The sequence below is a fragment of the Equus przewalskii genome, chromosome 21, assembly GCF_037783145.1.
Source record: "Equus przewalskii isolate Varuska chromosome 21, EquPr2, whole genome shotgun sequence".
Taxonomy (NCBI): domain Eukaryota; kingdom Metazoa; phylum Chordata; class Mammalia; order Perissodactyla; family Equidae; genus Equus; species Equus przewalskii.
In genome coordinates, this window is record NC_091851.1 from 1973594 (window position 1) to 1993189 (window position 19596).

The 19596-nt window shown below is 45.4% G+C and overlaps 1 protein-coding gene across 1 annotated transcript; it reads left to right on the forward strand.

Moving 5' to 3' along the window:
* Nucleotides 1-8980: 8980 nt before the first annotated feature.
* On the forward strand, nucleotides 8981-11916 carry CST11 (cystatin 11). The gene is made up of 3 exons (XM_070588727.1): nucleotides 8981-9291; nucleotides 9900-10004; nucleotides 11731-11916. The coding sequence occupies exons 1-3, from the start codon at nucleotides 9064-9066 to the stop codon at nucleotides 11812-11814; spliced, it is 417 nt and encodes a 138-aa protein (XP_070444828.1). The 5' UTR covers nucleotides 8981-9063; the 3' UTR covers nucleotides 11815-11916.
* The last annotated feature ends 7680 nt before the right edge of the window (nucleotides 11917-19596 follow it).

The following is a 19596-nucleotide window of genomic DNA, read 5'->3' on the forward strand; positions in this document are numbered from 1 at the left end:
TTCTGCTTTTTGCACAGAGACACCTGGCAGAAGGTCTTCTGCTTCCAGGGTCTTTTGATGGGTTACCACTGCATCTCCAGTTTGGCATTGTCCTTGCTTCATGAAGCTGTTCCATCCATGAACATCTCAAGGTCTGGGTTTTCCAATGACAGGTCTGTCAGATCAGGACAGAAGGAATAAACTTGTTTAATTATCTGCATACAATCATGTACAGGTTCTTCAGGACTTGTGGGAAGTGGAGTGGCTGAATTTAAGATTGAGACTGCTTTGAGAGTGATGCTAGGTGTTGAGCAGTATGGCTTGACACTTGCCTAGCCTCCCGGAGGCAAGCCAGTATCCATCTTCTCTTTTGTTCCAAAATAAGAAGCACACAGTGAGGAATGTGGGCAGTGGTGGGCTGACCCAAAGTAAACTTCTCTGCTCCTATAACAAGTCACAGGTGGCTGCCACCTGCCTCAGGCAGACAGGCCATCCTTTAGTCACCGTGTCCAACTGTTTCCAGAAATAGAGCTCAGGCCTCCTCATGGTACTGAGATTCTGGGTCATTACTGTGAGGCTAACTCCTTGCCTCTCATGAACAAACAGGTCAAAGGGCTTTCTAAGGTCTGGGAGGCCTAGAGCAGGGGCAGTGAGCAGCTTCTCTTTCACGGTTTGGAAGGCTCTATGGCATTCTCCAGTCAAGTTAAGGAGTTCACTGTCTCCACCCTTGAGAGCCTCATAGAGGGGCTTGGCTATCAGTCCAAAGTTGGGGATCCAGATACGGCAGAATCCTGCCATGCCCAGGAATCCTCACCGTCATCTCCTAGTAGTGGGCACAGCCACCCTAGTCAGTGCTTCTCTCCTGTCTGGGAGCAGGCTTCTCTGCCCCTGGGGCAGTTTGAAACCCAGATATTTAACAGACAGCTGAGCGATCTGGGCCTTTTTCTTGGAAACCTTGTAGCCTTGCTCGGCTAAGAAATTTAGAGTCAGAATCGTGTTCTGGTCTGAGATCTCTTTGGTCTTACTAGCGATCAGGATGTCATCTACATATTGGAGAAGAGCTCCCTCTTTCAATTGGAGACCTCTCAAATCTCTGGCTAAGGTTTCACTAAAGATAATGGGGGTGTTCTTAAAACCCCAAGAGAGAATGATCCAACAATATTGTTATTTGCCTCTAGTTTTGGGATCCTCCCATTCAAAAGCAAACAGCTCCTGTGAGTCAGGAATCAAAGGTACGTAAAAAAAGACACATTTTTGAAGTCCAGATCTGTAAACCCCCTGAAATCTCCAGACAAGATGGTAAGCAAGGTGTAAGGGTTGGGCACAACCACATGGATATTTTCCACAATCTGGTTAATTGTCCTTAAGATTTGCACAAAGCGATACTCCTGTGTGCCTGGCTTTTGCACCAGTAAAACTGGCAAGGGCAGATGAGGTCACATTCGAGAAGGGCAGTTAATAGAGATTGAATACCTTGCCTAGCATGTTCCTTTAGTGAGTACTGTCTCGAATTTGGAATTTTTGACTTGGGATGAATTTTAACACGTATAGGCACCGCTGTCTTTCCTTGGCCTGGCTTCTCATCTGGCCACACATCTAGTCTTACTTCTTATAGGATTTCTTCAGGAATCTCTGTTGGAGATTCCTTATGTGGCAGCAATAATGCTGCTGGAGGGTGCAGGCCTGTTCAGGTGGTCCCTTAATGTCCACTTGTCCAGGCACAAATGTCACTTTGGTATTCAGTTTAGTTAGCAAATCTCATCCAAACAATGGAAGAGGACACTTGGGCATATATAAGAAACTATGTTTTACGTATGTTTTCCCATTTGACAATCTAGGGGTTGGAGGAATAAAGGTTTCTCCTGAGACCGCCATCACTAGCATTGTCTTTTCAGAGAATTTAGAAAGCCAAACACTCAAAACTGAGTAAGTAGCTCCTGTATCAATCAGAACATCCAAAAGTCTGTTTCCCACTGTCCTGGTTACCCGGGGCTCCGCATGGGAAATTGTGACAGGATCAGTGAGGTTAGAAGGAGCCCCTGAGCCCCATTATTCCTTTTATTTTTTTTTGAGGAAGATTAGCCCTGAGCTAACATCTGCCACCAATCCTTTGCTTTTCGTTGAGGAAGATTGGCCTTGAAGTAACATCAGTGCCAATCTTCCTCTACTTTATATGTGGGACACCTGCCACAGCATGGCTTGACAAGTGGTGCATAGGTTCATAGGTCTGCACCCAGATCTGAACTGGTGAACCCCAGGCCACCTAGTGGAATGTGTGAACTTAACCACTGCGCCACTGGGCCAGCCCCTGGGCCCCATTAGTCTTGATCACTATCAGTTTCCCGGGGAGCTTTTCCAGGGCGCATACCTATGGGGAGTGAGGGATGCAGCTGAGCAGAGGCAAAAGTTGGGTTGCTATGCAGTCGCAACAAAGGCCTCAGCTGGTCCCTGGAACTCTGCAGCGGGATGGCCCTGCAGAGATGTCCCCCCTGGAGCAGGGGGCCAGGTCTTTGTGCCGCCTGAATAAACATTCCTGGGCTTCAGCAGAGCAAAAAGACACACGAGAACAGGTATTTCTGTCTGAAATCTCTTTCAGCAATTGTTCATCCCCTGATTACAGATAGTGTGGAGTTCTCAGGGGTGATTAAGATTGCCCAATGACAATATACAGAACCTTAAGACAAAGAAAAGCAAAGAACAAACAGCCCTTTAAAAGGATCAGAATACCCCTTAAATGCCTACTACACATGTAATAATTTTTCTCTGGTGTGGGAGAGGGGGAGGTAGAAAATAAATTGTGATTAGCTATTGTTTCAGATTACACCAAGACCTAAGCACTCCTTTCTCCAAATAGTAAATTTTACGTACTTGCAACAAATGGAAATCTCAGCGTAAAACTTGCACAAGCTAGCCGCTGAATGCTGTTGATAAGAACAGAGGACTTACCTGGTCCACCCACTTCAAATAAGGTGATCAGCATACTGGATTCACCCGCCTGGCTAGGGCCCTCTGAGAGGCTGCCCCCTGACTGGGGAGCTGACCTCAGTTCTGCTGTCTGCTGAGTTTGCCTTCTCCACCAGGTGCAGCTGGGTCAGGGTCACCTGGAGCCTGGGCTCTGGCATTAAGGAGTCTCATAGACTCTGGGGCTGAGTCTAATGAGCAAAGCAGTGTATCCAGAGCCAGTGGGGCACCCATCTGGTGTTGGGACCCCCTGCAGCTTTTGTAGGGAGTCAGGGCTCACAGCTAGAAGAGCACCCCTTTTTAACAGAAATAGTAATCTCTTGAGGAATATACTAAAGGGTAAAAGATTATGCCACCCCAACATATGCCACTTTGATTTGAGAATCATTTTGAACTGAAGACAACTGAAAAGAAACAGCCACAAGAAAAGTTCTCTGCCCTCGCACTATTTGCCTAAAATCAGGACATAAATTCGTAAAGGTGTACCCCTCCCCTCTCTATCAGAAGGGAGAGAAGTTAATCACCAGAAATACCTCTAGACCTTATCAGCCACCAGAGGAATTTACATAACAAACCTTACTGACAAGCCCTTCTCTATCATAGTTTCCTCCCCACCACCCCTATATATTTACCTTCTCCCTGCTTGCCTCCCAGAAGCTCAAAGCCCCTTTTCTTTGTCTTGAAAGTTCTCTACAAATGTATCATTCTTTGTGAAGATGCTATCAAAGCCCAAGTTCTAACCACCCTTTTTGAGTTACTCATCACTGGGTGCTCCCATGTGTATGTGCAATGCACGTGTTAATAAATTTCTGTTTGTTTTTCTCTGTTAGTCTGTCTTTTGTCACTCTAACTTGCGGGGCCCAACTCAATGAACCTAAGATGCGTAGAGGAAAAATTCTTTACCTCCCCTATCATACCTTAATGTACTTAAGCAATCCCTTATTGGCACCCATTTAGGCTGCCCAGCGTGTTTTCCATTTTTAAAAAGTAAGTGAACAAGCTTATTGAAATACCTACTGTCTTAGCTTTCTCTTCCGTGAGACAAGGACTTTAGTTCACATGGATTATTTAGGAGATCGTTCCAGCAAGCAGAGGGGGGAATGGGGAGTGAGACGGGACAGGAAGGCAGGCAGTACAGGTGTGTTAATGAGCAGGTGACCACAGTGGTGACCTGGGACTCAGTCCTGCTGGGCACCGTGGAAAACTACAGAACACATGGCTCTGAGTCAGCCCCCAAGAGGCAAGAGGGAGCTGGAGTATTTGTACACCAACTCCCCAGATGCTCCAAGGGCATCAGTTCCCCGTCACTGACAGCCTGTCCTCCACAAAAGGGCAGAGCAAGCCTTAATGAGGCACTGGGGAGGTTTGGCTATATTGGGAGAGGCAGCTGGGCTTCTGTTAGTGTGGTCATCTGGGCAGCTCAGCTGTTCCAATAGGGAGCCACCATGTGCCTTCCAAGCTGTGAAGGAAGACTTTGTTACGTTTGTTCCCAGATTAGTTAAAATGCATTTGAGGTGCTTATGAGGGGTTTGGGGAGACCAGCAGGGTTTGTAGAAAGGGTGTTCCCATATACTGTTGGTAGAGGCATGAACGGGGAAGTAGCAGAAATGATGCTGTAAATGCAGCTGTCTCTTGAATTTGTCCCTTCTTTGCTAGGCCACAGAGACCACTGCCAACGTGCAAGCTGCAGTCATGGTGAAGCTGACTGTGCGTGGGGACAGGCCAGAGTGGACACTGCACAAGCAGGTAAGACATTACAAGAGCGCAAAAAGAAGCCATGTGGAGCGGGCTGGGAGGTGGCCGTGGGAATGCATTCTGTGGGAACAGGAATTCATTCATTCATTCATTCATTCATGTGTTCATGCGTTCATCATCCAATATATTTTTGAGCAACGACTCTGTGCTAGGCCCTGAGAATGCAGCCATGAATAAAACAAAGTCCCACTCTGTGACAGTTCCATGCCGGGGATCTTTGAGATGTGTTCTGAAGAATGACCCAACGGGTTGTGGTGACTGCCTGGGCACAAAGGATGAGCAAGAGGAGAGAACCAAGGGTGAACCAGTGTGTGTGTGTGTGTGAGAGTGTGTATGTGAACACTGCCAGCCATTCATTCAATGTCAAGAACTGCACTAGGTGTCAGGGATGATGATAACAATAATGATAATAACAGCAATAATAGTCATAATAGCTGACGTGCTGAACACCGTTATAAACCCTTTGCCTGAGTTATCTCATTTAATCATCTGAACAATTGCATAGATGGGAACTATTTTATACCCATTTTCAAGATGAGAAGATTGAGGCACATCAAATGTATGTAACTTGCCCACAATTGCCTAACTGGTAAATGATGGAGCCAGATGTGAGTCCAGACAATGTGGCTTGGCTGTCCTGAAAGGCTTAAAGTCAGGTGTCAGAGACAGATAGGAAAAGCAAGAAAGGAGGACAGCTTTGCATGCTTTGATGGAAAGATGCCCAAAGGAGTGCCATCCTTAGCAGCCTGGGCAGAAGGGAGGGCCAAGAGATCAGAAGAAATGTCCTGGAGGATATGACCCTTGATCAGAGTCCAGGAAGATGAGTAGATGCCAACAAAGTGAAGAAAAGGGGAGCGTATTCACCGGAGGGGAGGCTCCAGGGCTCAGCTGAGGCAGGTATGCGGGAGACCTGGGCAGGAGGCTACATGTTCTAGGGAAGGTGGACAAGGGGGTCCCCTGCCTGAGAGCTCAGCCTCTCCTCTGTGGCCCAGCCCTTCCAGTCTGCCCCCAGACCCACAAAACAAAACCTAGCTAAATCAAAGTCCCAAAGGATACTGGAGCCACCTTCAAGGGTTTGCGACCATCCCGTCTGAGAAGAGTCCTGATAAATGTGACTTCCTCACTCTCACCATAAAGCAGGCATCTGCTCATGCTCCTAGAAGATGGGCACCTGGGCGGCCACCCGCTGATTCCCCACGTCCATCTGCTCTGAGTCCAGGGAGCTGTTCTGTTGGCTGGAGAGACAGTGTTTATGGGAGATGAGGAATGAATCAACTGGTGAGGAGAGGCATCCCCCTGAACTACAAGGACCCTAAGAGGCGTTAGCAGGGCAGGAACACTCATCAGTTGCAGCCAGAGAGCTTACAAAATCACTGGAATTGGCGAGCATGTGAGGAGTTTTAGAAACCGCCACTCAAACTTCCTCAGTGTGTCCATCGATCTGAGACGACAGTTTGGCAGTCAGATAACACCTTCTAGCAGAGCAAGTCCAAGCCCGTGGCCCCAGGCACATTAGGTGAATCCATATAAACTTGAGGCTAAGCATTCTGTCCAAGGTTGAGCAGGAAGCCTTTGTGATAGCTGGCAGTTACTGTCCCTTCCACTTTCAATCTCAGCATCTAAACCAACTGTCAGCGGGATGTGGAAAGCTGGCTGCCAGGAAGAACAGACTTTTTTAACAAGATAAATGTGCTAGAGAAGTCCACCCACAGATGCATGTCTCTTAGCAAGAAACTCAATGGTCCATGTTTCCCATGAAGGATCCACGCAGGCAGTGAAACAGAAACAATGAATGAGAGCTGGGTGGACCTTGGTGGCTGACTTTGGGGCTTCTAAGAGACAGAATGGGAGCCCCGGAGCGGTAGTGTAAGGGGAATGAAGACAATGAGCTGATCCTGGGTTTCAGGAGTTTCCCTTCACAGTGGGATTTTCAAAGAATTGGCAGCAACCAGGTAGAAATATAGAATCTGACCTCAAAATAGGGACCTGGAACGAAGGCAAATATATGGAGGTCGCCTCCATGGAAGCATCGAACATGGCCAAATTCTTAGCAGCTATGAGTGTAGGATAGGGATTCTTAATTCATGTCCCATGCCAGGGGGCATGATTTAGGGATCTATAACCCCCCTAAGGTCATATGCAGCATTTTATATAAATGTTACTCAACACGAAAACCGAATTTTTGATTGAGACAGATTTCAGAGTGAGGTTTAGAGAAGAAGGCAGACCTCCTTACAATAGGCGAAGACACAGAAACAGCTCCCCAGTGGTGAGAGAATAAAATGGTCAGGGGTTGGAAAGCAGAGGGGAAGTGTTGAGGGAGGTGGTCCGACTCTCTCCAGAGCCATGAGCAGTGGCTGACTCACACTTCCAACCGGGCAGCCAAAAGACACCGAGCTGAGGTGGGAGCGCCACCAGGAGGGTCCTGCACTAGGCCAAGGGAAACCAGAGGATGCCCGGGCTGAGGAGAGGGCAAACGAGCAGCTGGAAGAAAGAAACACTGTGCTGTTATGACAGGCAGAATGACATCCCCAACGATGTCCCTGTCCTGACCCCTGGTACTTGTGAATAGGCTGCCTTAAAGGGGAAAGGGGACTTTGCAGATGTGAGTAAGTTGAGGATCTTGAGATGGGAAGATTATCCTCAGTTGTCTGAGTCGGTCAGACGTAATCACAAGGGTCCTTGCGAGAGAGAGGTGGAGGCAGGGAGAGGTTGCAAGACGCTCTGCTGCTTTGAAGAGGGAAGAAGGGGCCATGGGCCACGCAACACAGGTGGCCTCCAGAAGCAGAGAAAGGCAAGGAAAGGGGTCTTCCCCTGTGCCTCCAGAAGGAAGGCAGCCCTGACAACGCCTTGAATTGGGGGCTTCTGATCTCCAGAACTGTGAGATCATTCGCCTGTGTTCTTTTAAGCCACTGTTGGTAGTAACCTGTCTCAGCAGCCATAGGAAACCAACACAGCAGCTGAGAGTTGCGGAGGAGTGGCTCCCTGCAATGGAGGCTCAGGGAGCCAGGGAGGGACCCGCAGGACACCCAGCTTTAAAATTCCACCAGGGCACCGGCCCGGTGGTGCAGCAGTTAAGTTTGCACGTTATGCTTCTCGGCGGCCCAGGGTTCACTGGTTCAGATCCCGGGTGTGGACAGGGCACCACTTGGCAAGCCATGCTGTGGTAGGCATCCCACGTATAAAGTAGAGGGAGATGGGCATGGATGTTAGCTCAGGGCCAGTCTTCCTCAGCAAAAAGAGGAGGATTGGCAGTAGTTCGCTCAGGGCTAATCTTCCTCAAAAAATAAAAATTCCACCAAGTCCAGAAGCACTGCAGCTGGAGCCAAGGAGGAACTTTCCAGTCCCTGTGCACCCCCCCTTCTTCCCCTAGTCTCAGTGCCAGAAAGGTCCTAAGACCTGTGGTTGGTGAGATGGGGGAGGCGGAGTAGATGGGGGAGAAGAAAAAGAAGTAGTCCCTCCCGCTTGCCACACGCAGGCCTCCCGGAGCGGAAGCACAGCTGTAAGCCACATTCAAAGCTCTGAGCATCCGGAGAGACTGACGCCTTAACTACTGGATTGAGGCTGTGTATACTTTCTGAGAGTGCCACTAAGGTCGCAGGGCACAAAGAGCACAGCCAGTCCGCTCCAAAGGGACAGTGGGGAGTGAAAATAAAGCCACAGCATGACCACGCCCGCAAGTGGAGCCTGCTCCCCAGATGTGGCACATCCTCAGTTTTCTGAGGAGCATCAGCTTCTCCAGCGGGGCCCAGGCACCTCCCAAAGTTAAAAACTGTTAACACAAAGGAAGAGGCCAAGGCTTGGGCTTGAGGGAGAGCTTGTATTCCAGCCAGTCGGGAAGTGGGGAGGGGATAACAAGAATCAGAGGGAAGGGCGAGAAGACAGGAAGGATGCGGTGTTCACCCAGCTCACCTGTTCATGCTCCACTGCCCTAGGATCCAGCGTCCCCCACGTCTCCATCGCTTCCTGTCACTCCAGACCTCCCACGGCCCTGGCTGAGGTGACCTCAGTGGCAGGAGGCCCCTGGCCTGGCTTCCACCCAGATACTGCTGGGGCAGCAGGAGGGGGTGTTTTGCTGAGAGAGCAACCCCTCAACAGGGAAGAGATGGGTGTTTGCATGAGTATGTGTGTGTGAAACACAAACCTAAGTGAAAAGAATGAGGGCAAGTGGGAGTGAGCTCGCCGACCACCGCGAGGTCTCCCTGCTCTTCGTCTGGTTCAGCTGCAGACAAAGAGGGAGGGGAGGAAAGCTGTGGGTGTCCACCACAGGCTGGCTTAAATGCGGCCAGGCCAGAGGGGGTCAGTGGGAAGCACCCGGCCTCCAGCAGGCCGAGCAGGGAGCGCTTCCTACTCCTCCCCAGCTGAGGGATGATGGGCAGACCCTGGCAGGCCCCACGGCTCCTACTGGCCATTCTGGTGGCCTTGGTGGCCTTTACCTGCCGAGCAAGGAAGAAAACCTTTTTCAGTGTCCAAGAAGTGCCTTCATCAGAAAGCTACGTGATAGCTACCATGCAGTTTGTGACAGAGGAGTTCAACAAGGAAAGTGATGACAAGTACAGCTTCCGGATTGTGCGAATGCTGAAGGTCCAGAAATGGGTCAGTGTGGCTCCCCTCCCCCCTCCTCCCCATACCCCTCTGCCGGGATTCTGCTGCAGCTCTGGAGGAAGTCCACGCAGGTGAAATTCAGCCTCATTTAGTTCCAAGTGGGCATTTTAAGAAAAGCATAAATTCACTGGTTAGACGAAGTTGTCACTTAAATGATACCCAAGATCAGAGGTCAGCACATTACAACCCAAGGGCCACATCTGCCGGCTGCCTCCTTTTGTATGTAGTTTTCTTGGCACCCAGCCACATCACGTGTGTTCACATGTGTTTCGCACTGCTCTGCTTTCACACGCTTTCTCAGATTTGAGTACTTTATTATCTGGCCCTTTGCAGACAAAGTTCACCGAGCCTTGTCCAAAAGAATTAGCATCATTTGGCTTATCCAGGGGCGACTTTGCCCACTGAGTGGTTTCTGGTGAATTCTCCTCGAAGGACAAAAGGAGGCATGGGAGCCAGATAGGAAGAGGAGAGAGGAGCCCACCTAGCTGTCCAGGATGGGGTCCTTGACCTTGGGCACCGTGTAAAGGACTTCCCACCACCAGAAGCTACACAGAAGGGAGAAGAAGTCCTTTTATCCCCTTGCCACTTGCTTCCCACAGATTACTGACCATATGGAGTATCATGTGAACTTAGAGATGCGGCGGACCACCTGCCAGAAGCTGGAGACTGAAAACTGCACCTTTCAAGAAGGGGAGCTTTACAAGGTACCGGGTGAAAGTGCATTCACTCAGAAAGGATTCATTTTTCAGTGGGGTTTTCTCTGGTTTTAGGATAATATGAGGTAGGATTATTGGGGATATATTCAAGCTTGCTTGAAAAGAATGCGTGGATAACACCTCCTTTCTCCAAGCGGAAAGTGAAGGTGAAAGCGGCTGGCTCCTGCCTGGCAGACACTGCTCCTGTTGCTGAAAAAATTATAGGGAGGTTGGAAGTGTCCAGAGAGAGGAGCCAAGTGGCTGAGCTGCAGTGGGCTGCTAATATTTTAGCAGCCAGTGGGACCTCTCTGGTGCAACCAGCTGAATATCTGAAGATCAGCTTGATGAGAACATGCAATCACTGGGCTACCAACCTCTATTCCTTTCATCCAGCACTGTTTGGGCAAAGAGGAGGAAGAGACGAGAAAATGAGTTCAGACATAGCTCAACTGGTGGGCCGGGGGGAGAGGGGACAAACCTACATGTGTGCGACCTGCTGAGGAGCCACCTCCCCCAACAGTGGCTTAGTCCCCTATATGCTTTGTCCCCACCTAGTATTGTCACACCTGAGGGAGGATGGCCAGACCACCATCACTGCAGTGTCATAGTCAGGGTGGGCCCACATGCAGAGGTGCCTTGAAGGTCTCAAATCCTACAGGCCCTACAAATCACTTCTCTTTAACCAAATGAATTAAAATGAAGATGTCCTCATTTTATGATTATATGTCCCACTTTGCTTGGAATAGTCCTGCTTCATGACTAGCTTCTTAGAGTAATCATTAGCAGCATCTCCATTTGCTTGCAATATATCTTGGTTCATAAATTACATGGTCACCCTAGTTAGAAGGCCTGGATATTCTCAACACAGAAATGTGTCCATCCATGGGCTCTCTCCTCACTTTTTACTCAGTAATTCTTCAAAATCTAGCAAGGTAGAATTTTTTAGTTCTTCCCTGGAGGAGATGATGAAATCTATGAAAAGCATACCTGAAGATAAAAGTAAAGTAAAAATAGACGATCTTATTGATGTGAGAGATGGAATTGGTGAAATCAGTATTCTGATTTCTATTTTAGGAAAAATATAAATTTTTCAGCCTCCCATCCCACCCTGCTCCCCACCCTAGGCTTTCAAATGCAGAGCAGGAAAACAAAATTGCACTAAGAAATGATAATTAATAATATGCAAAATGTGTTTATTGATTTCTCATTATGGGAGAAGAAGCCAGGGAAAAAGAAAAGGAAAATCTTGGGAGAGAATGGGGACAAGGGAAGGAGAGAGAGAATGTGATAAATGGACAAATGAAGGAAGGAAATATGGTGGAGACGGTTTAGAGGGTAGGTGGATGAATGGATGGGTGGATGGATGGATGGATGGACGGATGGATGGAGCCAGTAAGGGGAAGTGTGAAGTAAACAACATGTGGGTAAAAATGAAGAAGCAAAAGAAGCAGTAGTTCCCATGGTGACTACGGGTGGGGGGGACACTTTACTTCTAGGCTCCAATTCTGACCACAAACAGAGGAACATTTTCTGGGATGATCTCAGCCCTAATTCTATTAAGTGAAGGAAATAAAAATAAAGGTCAAAAACCACATCTAGACTGAAGGCATGTTGAGATAGTGTCATTTTCCCTATTCACATGCCTTCTATCCTCTTCTTTCTCTTTTAAATTTTCACCTTGCGTGTTGATCTTTCTTAAATATTGTTTTTGTTTTTTTGTTTGTTTGTTTTTTAGCAAATTGATTGCTTCTACACAGTGTATGTTGTTCCCTGGTTTGAAAAGTACAAAATTCTGACCAAAAACTGCACCAACGGCTAGGTGTCCTGGAGCATACACCTGCGGCCACCATATGTGAGAGTACCCTGCGATGAGCAGCGATTCGCAACATAGAAATAAATGTGTGTCAACCTGTTCTCTCAATGCTGTTAGTGTGTATGATTCCACTCTTTTTTTTTCCCAAATTCATCAGCTTATAATAATATAATCTGAAGTTTCTCTGGGCCAGGGCAGCTTTGGCATCCAAATGAAGTGACGTGAATAATTTCTGGCCTCATAGCCTATACGTACATGACAGCAGAACTTCAACTCCATCCTTATATCTAGTAGGATTCTTTTGATTTTAAAACAAGAAGAAGAAGATGAGAAGAAGGAGAAGAAGGAGGAGGAATGAAGCTCAAAGTCACTTAACTGAACAGCCAAGAGATATTTGCAAGTATGGCTTATGATGGCATCTCTGAGGGGCTCAGTGAAGAGTATCTCCTTCCTTGTCTAAAGTGCAAAACAGGGAGAAATAATATAAGTAATTTAAAAAGTTGAGGGCCAGGGCCAGCCTGGTGGCAAAGTAGTTAAGTTCACATACTCTGCTTTGGCAGCCCCAGGTTCGTGGGTTCAGATCCCAGGCTCAGACTTACACACCCCTCATCAGGCCATGCTGTGGCAGTGACCCACATACAAAATAGACCAAGATTGGCACAGATGTTAGCTCAGGGCCAATCTTCCTCACCAAAAACAAAAACAGATGAGAGTCTTTGTTACTGATAAGGACTGGTTTGAGAGATGTGCCTTATCTTTGCTGACAAGTGCACTTTCTAATATCAAGTTCTAGAATTACATTTACATCCCCAGCATCAGCAACATTAGACCACAGCAGGTGCCTCACAGACAGATTCCTCTCCTTGGAGGTATCTAGCAAAATATATGCCCCATATGGAAAGGAGGACGACCTGGGTTACAGCACCCAGCTTGTTCTTCCCAAAGAGACCAACCAGATTAACTCCTCCAGGAGAAGACTGATTGAGGACAGAGAGGAACCAGGAACACTACGTTAATGGAGCTCCCTTCCATGAATGTCACATTGCGGAATAAGTATCCCACACACAACAGCTTGATTCAGGATTTCAAACAATGTCACCTGCCTCATCTCTCCACTCCATTTCCTCCATGTGGTCGCAAGGGGGTGCCGGCAACTCACCAGGTCACGTCTGTCCTCATTCACACCCAGTAGGAGAGAAGCAGATCTTGTCCCCAAGAGCTCAAGCAAAAGCCCTGGGGTTTAAAATAGCTGGGGAGCCCTAGGGACACTGTGGAACACACACACACAGAACATTATTCTACCTGAAGAGAGAGGGAGCCGGGGTATTTATCCAACAGCTCCAGTCAGCTATTGGCTGCAGGGGCATTAATTCCCTGTAACCTCTATTCTGGGGTGGTTGGAGGGCAGAGCAAGCAGGCGGAGAAAAAGGGGGACAGGTGCTGGCATTTGAAACTGGTGTGCACAGAAGGATAAGATGTGAGAGGATATATACACAGCACCAAGAGGATACTCCCTGCACATGTGAATTGTGACCCGTGATGCATAGTAGCCACACCAAGTGTCTACCAGTGGAAAATAGCTGGGAGCTTGGAAAGAGTAAATTCTTTCCATCTCCTATTCTCCCTACCAAAGTTCTGGAGGGACCCTGTTTCAGGCAGGACCCAAGTGGGATTCCCCTCTGCCAACCATCTGGGAAAATGTTAACCTACAATTTCTTTATCTTTAACTGAAAATAACAGTACCTATTTCTTGGGGTAATTATAAAGGTTAATAATGATAATGCATGTAAATTGCTTAACATGGTGCCTAACACAAAGCAGATATTCAAGTAAATGTTAACAATTAGTAAGAATACTGGCAGTAGGCAGTACTATTCACAATAGCCAAGATGTGGAAGCAACCCAAGAGTCCATCAACTAATGAACGGGTGAATAACATGTGGTGTATATGTATACAGTGGAATACTACTCAGCCATTAAAAAAGATGTGTAGTCCTATTCACAACAACATGAATGGACCTTGAGGGTATTATGTTAAGTGAAATAAGCCAGACAGAGAAAGACAAACCCAGTATGATTTCACTCATATGTGGAAGATAAACTAATACACGGACATAGGGAACAGATTAGTGGTTACCAGAAGGTAAGGGGGTTGAGGGGTAAGCACATATATCTGTTGACTGACAAATAGTGATGTACAACTGAAATTTCACAATGTTGTAAACTGTTATGACCTCAATAAAATCAAATAAATTTAAAAAAAGAATACTGGCAGCAGCAGTAGTAATTTAATATTAATCAATGCTCTTCTGGTATGTTGGCTACTTTGTCTGGATGCAGGGATTATTATCCTGGCAGAGACTAAAGGTAAGGCAGAACATTTGTGCCCAATGATCTTATTTCTCAGCCCAGTGAGTTTTTAAATTTTTTTTATATTGAAATAATTGCAGATTCACAGGAAGTTACAAAGACAGTACGGAGAGGTCTCTTGTACCCTTCATCCAGTTTCCTCCCCCTTGATTGTATCTTATGTAATTATAGAGAGATATCACAACCAGGAAATTGACACTGGTACACTGAGTATATGTGTCATTTTGTCATATGTGTAGATTCATGTGACCACCACCACAATCAAGATACAGAACTATCCCATCACCACAAAGATACTCTGTACTACTCCGTAGTCACATTTCCCTCTCCCTGACCACTTCAAATTCCTGGCAACCACTGATTTATTCTCCATCTCTATAATTGTGCCAGTTTGAGAATGCTATATGAATGCAATTGTACAGTACATGACCTTTGAGATTTGTCATAATGCCCTTAGGCTCCATCCAAGTTGTTTCACGTATCAGTAGTTTGTTCCTTTTAATTGCTATGTAGGATTCCATGGTCTATTATGGTACCACAGATTGTTTAACTATTTACCTATTTTAGGATGTAATTTTTGTTTTCAAGTGTTGGGCTATTACAAATAAAACTTTATGAACAATCATGTACAGGTTTTTGTGTGGACACAAATTTTCATTTCTCTGGGTTAAATGCCCAGGAGTGCAATTGCTGCATTACATAAGTAAAGACTATTTTAGGGTTTTTTAAAAAAACCGTCAAACTATTTTCCAGAGTGGAAGTATCACTATATACGTCCTTCTCTATCTTTGGTAATTTTCTTTGTTCTGAGGTCTACTTTGTCTGATGTTAATATACCCTCCTTTACTTTCTTTTGATTAATGTTTGTATAATATAACTTTTTTCACCCTTTTACTTTCAACCTACCTATATCATTATATTTGAAGTTTCTTGTAGACAGCATATAGATGGGTTAAGTTTTTTTAAATCCACTCTACCAAACTCTATCTTTTAATTGGCTTGTTTAGACCATTTATATGTAGTTTGAAATGCCATTTAATGTAATTATTGGTATGTTAGGGCTTAAGTCTGTCATTTTACTTCTTATCCTCTGTTTGTTCTTCCTGCTTTTTTTTCTGTGGGACTTATTTATTCTTCCTTCCTGTGAATTACTTGAACACTCTTTAAAGAATTTCATTTTTATGTATCTGTACTGTTTTTGAGTGTGTCTCTTTGCATAGCCTTTTTAGTGGTTGCTCTAGATATTACATTATATATGCATAACTTGATGGGCTACTAGTGTCAATATTTTACCAGTTTGAATGAAATGTGAAAAGTTTACCTCCCTTTACATCCTTTTATCATTCTTAATTTACAAATGTCTTAAATATTTCTTCTATGTACATTGAAAACATCAGACAATGATATAATTTTTGCTTTAACCATCAAACGTAATTTAGAAAACTCAAGAAAAAGAAAGCCTCCTGTATTTACCCATATTTTTACTTTTTAAACTCTTCCTTTCTGATGTTCCAAGATTTCTTCATATATAAGGTCCTTTCTATTTAGAGAAATTCTTTAACTATTCTTTTAGAGTAGGTCTTCTGGTGCAAATTCTCTTAGCTTCCCTTCATCTAAGACTTGCTTGATTTCCCCTTCATTCCTGATGGCTATTTTTGATGGCTATAGGATTCTGGGTTGACAGGGTTTTTTTCCCCTACATCACCTGAAAAATGTGCCACTCTGGCCTGAGTGGTTTTTGATCTGCTGTCATTACAATTGGAGTTTTTTTCCCCCTAAGGGTAAGTTGTCTTCTCTTTCACGTTTTCTTCTTTGTCTTTAATTTCCAGAAGTTTGACTCTGATGTGTCTTGGTGTGGATTTCTTTGGATTTATCCTATTTAGGATTCACTCTGTTTCTTGAATCTATAGGTTTAGGTCTTTGGCCAAATTTGGGAACTTCTCAACCATTATTTCTTCAAATCGTTTTTTTAGCCCCTCTGTCTCCTCTCCTTCTGGGACTTCAGTGTGTTAGATCTTTTGTAATAGTCTCACAAATCTCTGAGGCTCTATTCATATATTTAGTTGACTCTCTCTCTGCTGTTCAGATTGTGTAGTTTCTATTGTTTTCTCTTCCAGTTTTCCTTCCATCCACTGGTGAGCCCAACCATTGAATTTTTTAGTTACTATATTTTTCAATTCTAAAATTTCCATTTGTTTCTTCTATTTCTTTGTGAGATTTGTTACATCTTTGCTGAGACTTTCTCTTTGCTCACTTGTTTGAAGCATGTTCATAATTGCTCATTGCAGCATTCTTATGACTGCTTTATAATGCTTGTTATGATATCATGATTGTAAGAAATATATATATTTAGTCATTCAGGTGGCCAAAATATGTTTCGCAGATATATTTGATCTTCATCCACAGTTCCTGGCTCATAGCTTCCAAAACCCTTAGAATTTCCAGAGTGGTAAGAGCAATGGGAGCATCTTCTATTATAATGTTTGGTCTCTTGTCCTCACTTCCTAAAAATGCTTCAAGGCGATATAGATAAAACGGGGGTCTTGTTTATGTAAATGAAGGTAACTTTTGGACCCCACCCAAGGGTGGGGGCTGGTTGCCAGGAGAAACAGCCAAGAGATCAGAGGATTGGAACTTTCAGTCCTACCCTGATTTCTGGGTAGGGCAGGGGGCTTGAGCTTGAATCAATTGCCAATGGCCAATGATTTAGTCAATTATGACTATGTAATGAAGCCTCCATAAAAATCTGAAGGACAGCTCGTTGGCCTTTTGTTTTTTTGGAGAGCTTCCACATTGTGGAACCAGAATGCTTCCATGTGCCACCATGCCAGGCCTCCGGCTATGTGAGGACAGAAGCTTCTTTGTTCAGGACCTCCCCCATGTATCTCTTCACCTGACTGTTAATCTGTATCCTGTAATATCCTTTGTAATAAATTGGTAATCTGGTGAGTAAACAGGTTTTCTTGAGTTCTGTGAGCTGTTCTAGAAAATTAATCAAACCTGAGGACAGGGTCATGGGAACCTCTGATTTATAGCCAGTCAGTCAGAAGTACAGGTAGTAACCTGAATTGGAGGGGTCATTGGAACCTCCAGTTTGTAGCCGGTCAGTCTGAAGCACAGGAAACAACCTGAGCTTGCAACTTGCATCTGAACTGGACAGCCATCTTGTGAGACTGAGCATTTCACCTATGGAATCTGATTCTATCTCCAGGTAGCTAGTGTCTGAATTGAGCTGCATTCTCAGACACCCTACTGATGTCCAATAACTTCTTGCTGGTATGCAGAAGCTTCCACATGCACGTCGGAATTGGGTCCAAGAACCCTATGCACTTATCAAATGATGTTAAATCTGTATCATCTCTATGTTAGCATCTATGCATTATCTTTCCTCATTTATGTTTAAACTTTCCTGTTTCTTAGTAGGACAAGTGATTTTCTATGAAAACTTCAATGTTTTCATATTACAACTCTGAATCTTATTTACATCTCTTTTAGCAGGCTTCCTCTGATGGGAAGAGAGGCCACCTCATTACCACCAGGTGGGGATGGAAACCCAGGTTCTCCACTCAGCCTCTGTTGACAAAATGGGGGGACTTCTCATCACAGCTGGACAGGGGTGGGAGTTCAGACTCCCCACTAGGCCTCTGCTAAAGCCACTCTGTCTGGGAGGGACAGGAGTGCCTCATCCTGCTGCCCGCATGCCTCTTCTGACACCACCTCAGTGGGAAAACAGAAGTCCAGACTCTCCACAGGGTCTTCACTATCACCACAGGGAGGAGGGGGCTTGTCACCACCCAAAAGGGATGAAAGTGTCAGCTCCCTACTTGGCCTTTTCTAGCACCATCCCAGTGTGAGTTTTGGGCTCCCCATTGCAGTCTCAGGACGGTGAAAGTCTAGGCTCCCTACTCAGCTTTTGCTGGGTGGGAGGGTTGTGAGCTTCATTTTTTTCCTGTGGTGCTTGGCAAGAGCAGAGCAGTTATTGTCTACAAGTTTTCTGTCCTGATGGGCTGCCCCTTTCCTGGTCCTTTGGCTAGAAAGAGCAGGCTTTTATTGAGGCATTTTTTTCTGTACATATCGGCATTTCCAGGTTGCCAGCCCTTTATCCTCAAGTCTGAAATACATGAAGCAGAAGAAAACCTGGTGTGTTAACTTCCTGTAGCTGCTGTAAGAAATTACCACAAACTTGGTGGTTTAAAACTGAGAAATTTGTGCTCACACAGTTCTGGAGCCATGAAGTCTAAAATAAAAGCTATTAGCAGGACCATGTTCCCTCTGGAGGGCCTGGGAGAGACTCTCTTCCTTGTCTCTGCCAGCCTCTTCCTGCTGCTGGCATTCCTGCGCTGTGGCCGCATCACTGCCACCTCTGCCTCATCTTCACACGCCCTCTCCTCCATGTGTCTCTGCCAAATCTCTCTGTCTCTCTCTTGTAAGGATCTGTCCTGGGTCCTTTAGAGGTCAGGGCCTGGACTCCCCACTCCTGTCACACAGGCCCACCTTGTGCCAGTCCCTCCCGGTTGCCGTTTACAAAAACAAGGTAAGCAGGTGGTATGGGGAAAGTTCACTTTAAAAATTCAAAGCAACGCCATAAAGTTTGGTAAAATATTATTAAAAAATTGAGTGCCCCTATGAAATCACATAAAATAAAGGTAGACACAAAACAATTAGGCCATATAAATAAAAGACACAAAAAAGTAAGAATTTAGAGGTTGAACAAGGTTTAAACAATAATTAAGTAACAGAGTGGTAAACTAAGTAAAAAACTTAAAAAGTTAAAAGATCTTGAGTAAATTAGCTAAAGACTGAACACAGACACATCATATTATCCACCAATTCCACCCCTAGGTGTGTACCCAACAGAACACATGAGTGTGTCCACCACTAGACATTGTACACATTTGTTTATTTTTAGTAGCTATTATTCCTAAAAGTTAGAAACTACCCAAAAGCCCATTATCAGTAGAGTGAATAAACAAATTGCAATATATTGTCACATGATGGAATTCTACACAATAATAAATGTGAACTACAAGTACACACCACACGGATGGATTCATAAATATGTTGAGTAAAAGAAGCCAGAAACGAAAGAATACACACTGTATGATTCCATTTCTAAAAGTTCAACCAACAGGCCAAACTCAGCTAGGATGTTAGGATCTGGACAGAGGTTATCTTTGGGGGCTCCTCCCCTGTAAGGCAGAGGTCAAAGTCTCTGTTTCACTGGGTTGTCATGACAATCAAACAAGAGAACGAGGGCAGCAGGCCAGTGCCAGGGGCCTGGTCAGCCCTCAATGAGGTTGGATTTGCAGGACAGCATGCTTCTGTCTTCCCTCTTCTTCGAACAAGAGTTTCACCCCCTTTAACTCTTCCTTTCCACCTCCCCTGCTCCCTCAGGCCTCCTGGGAAAATTTGAGGTTC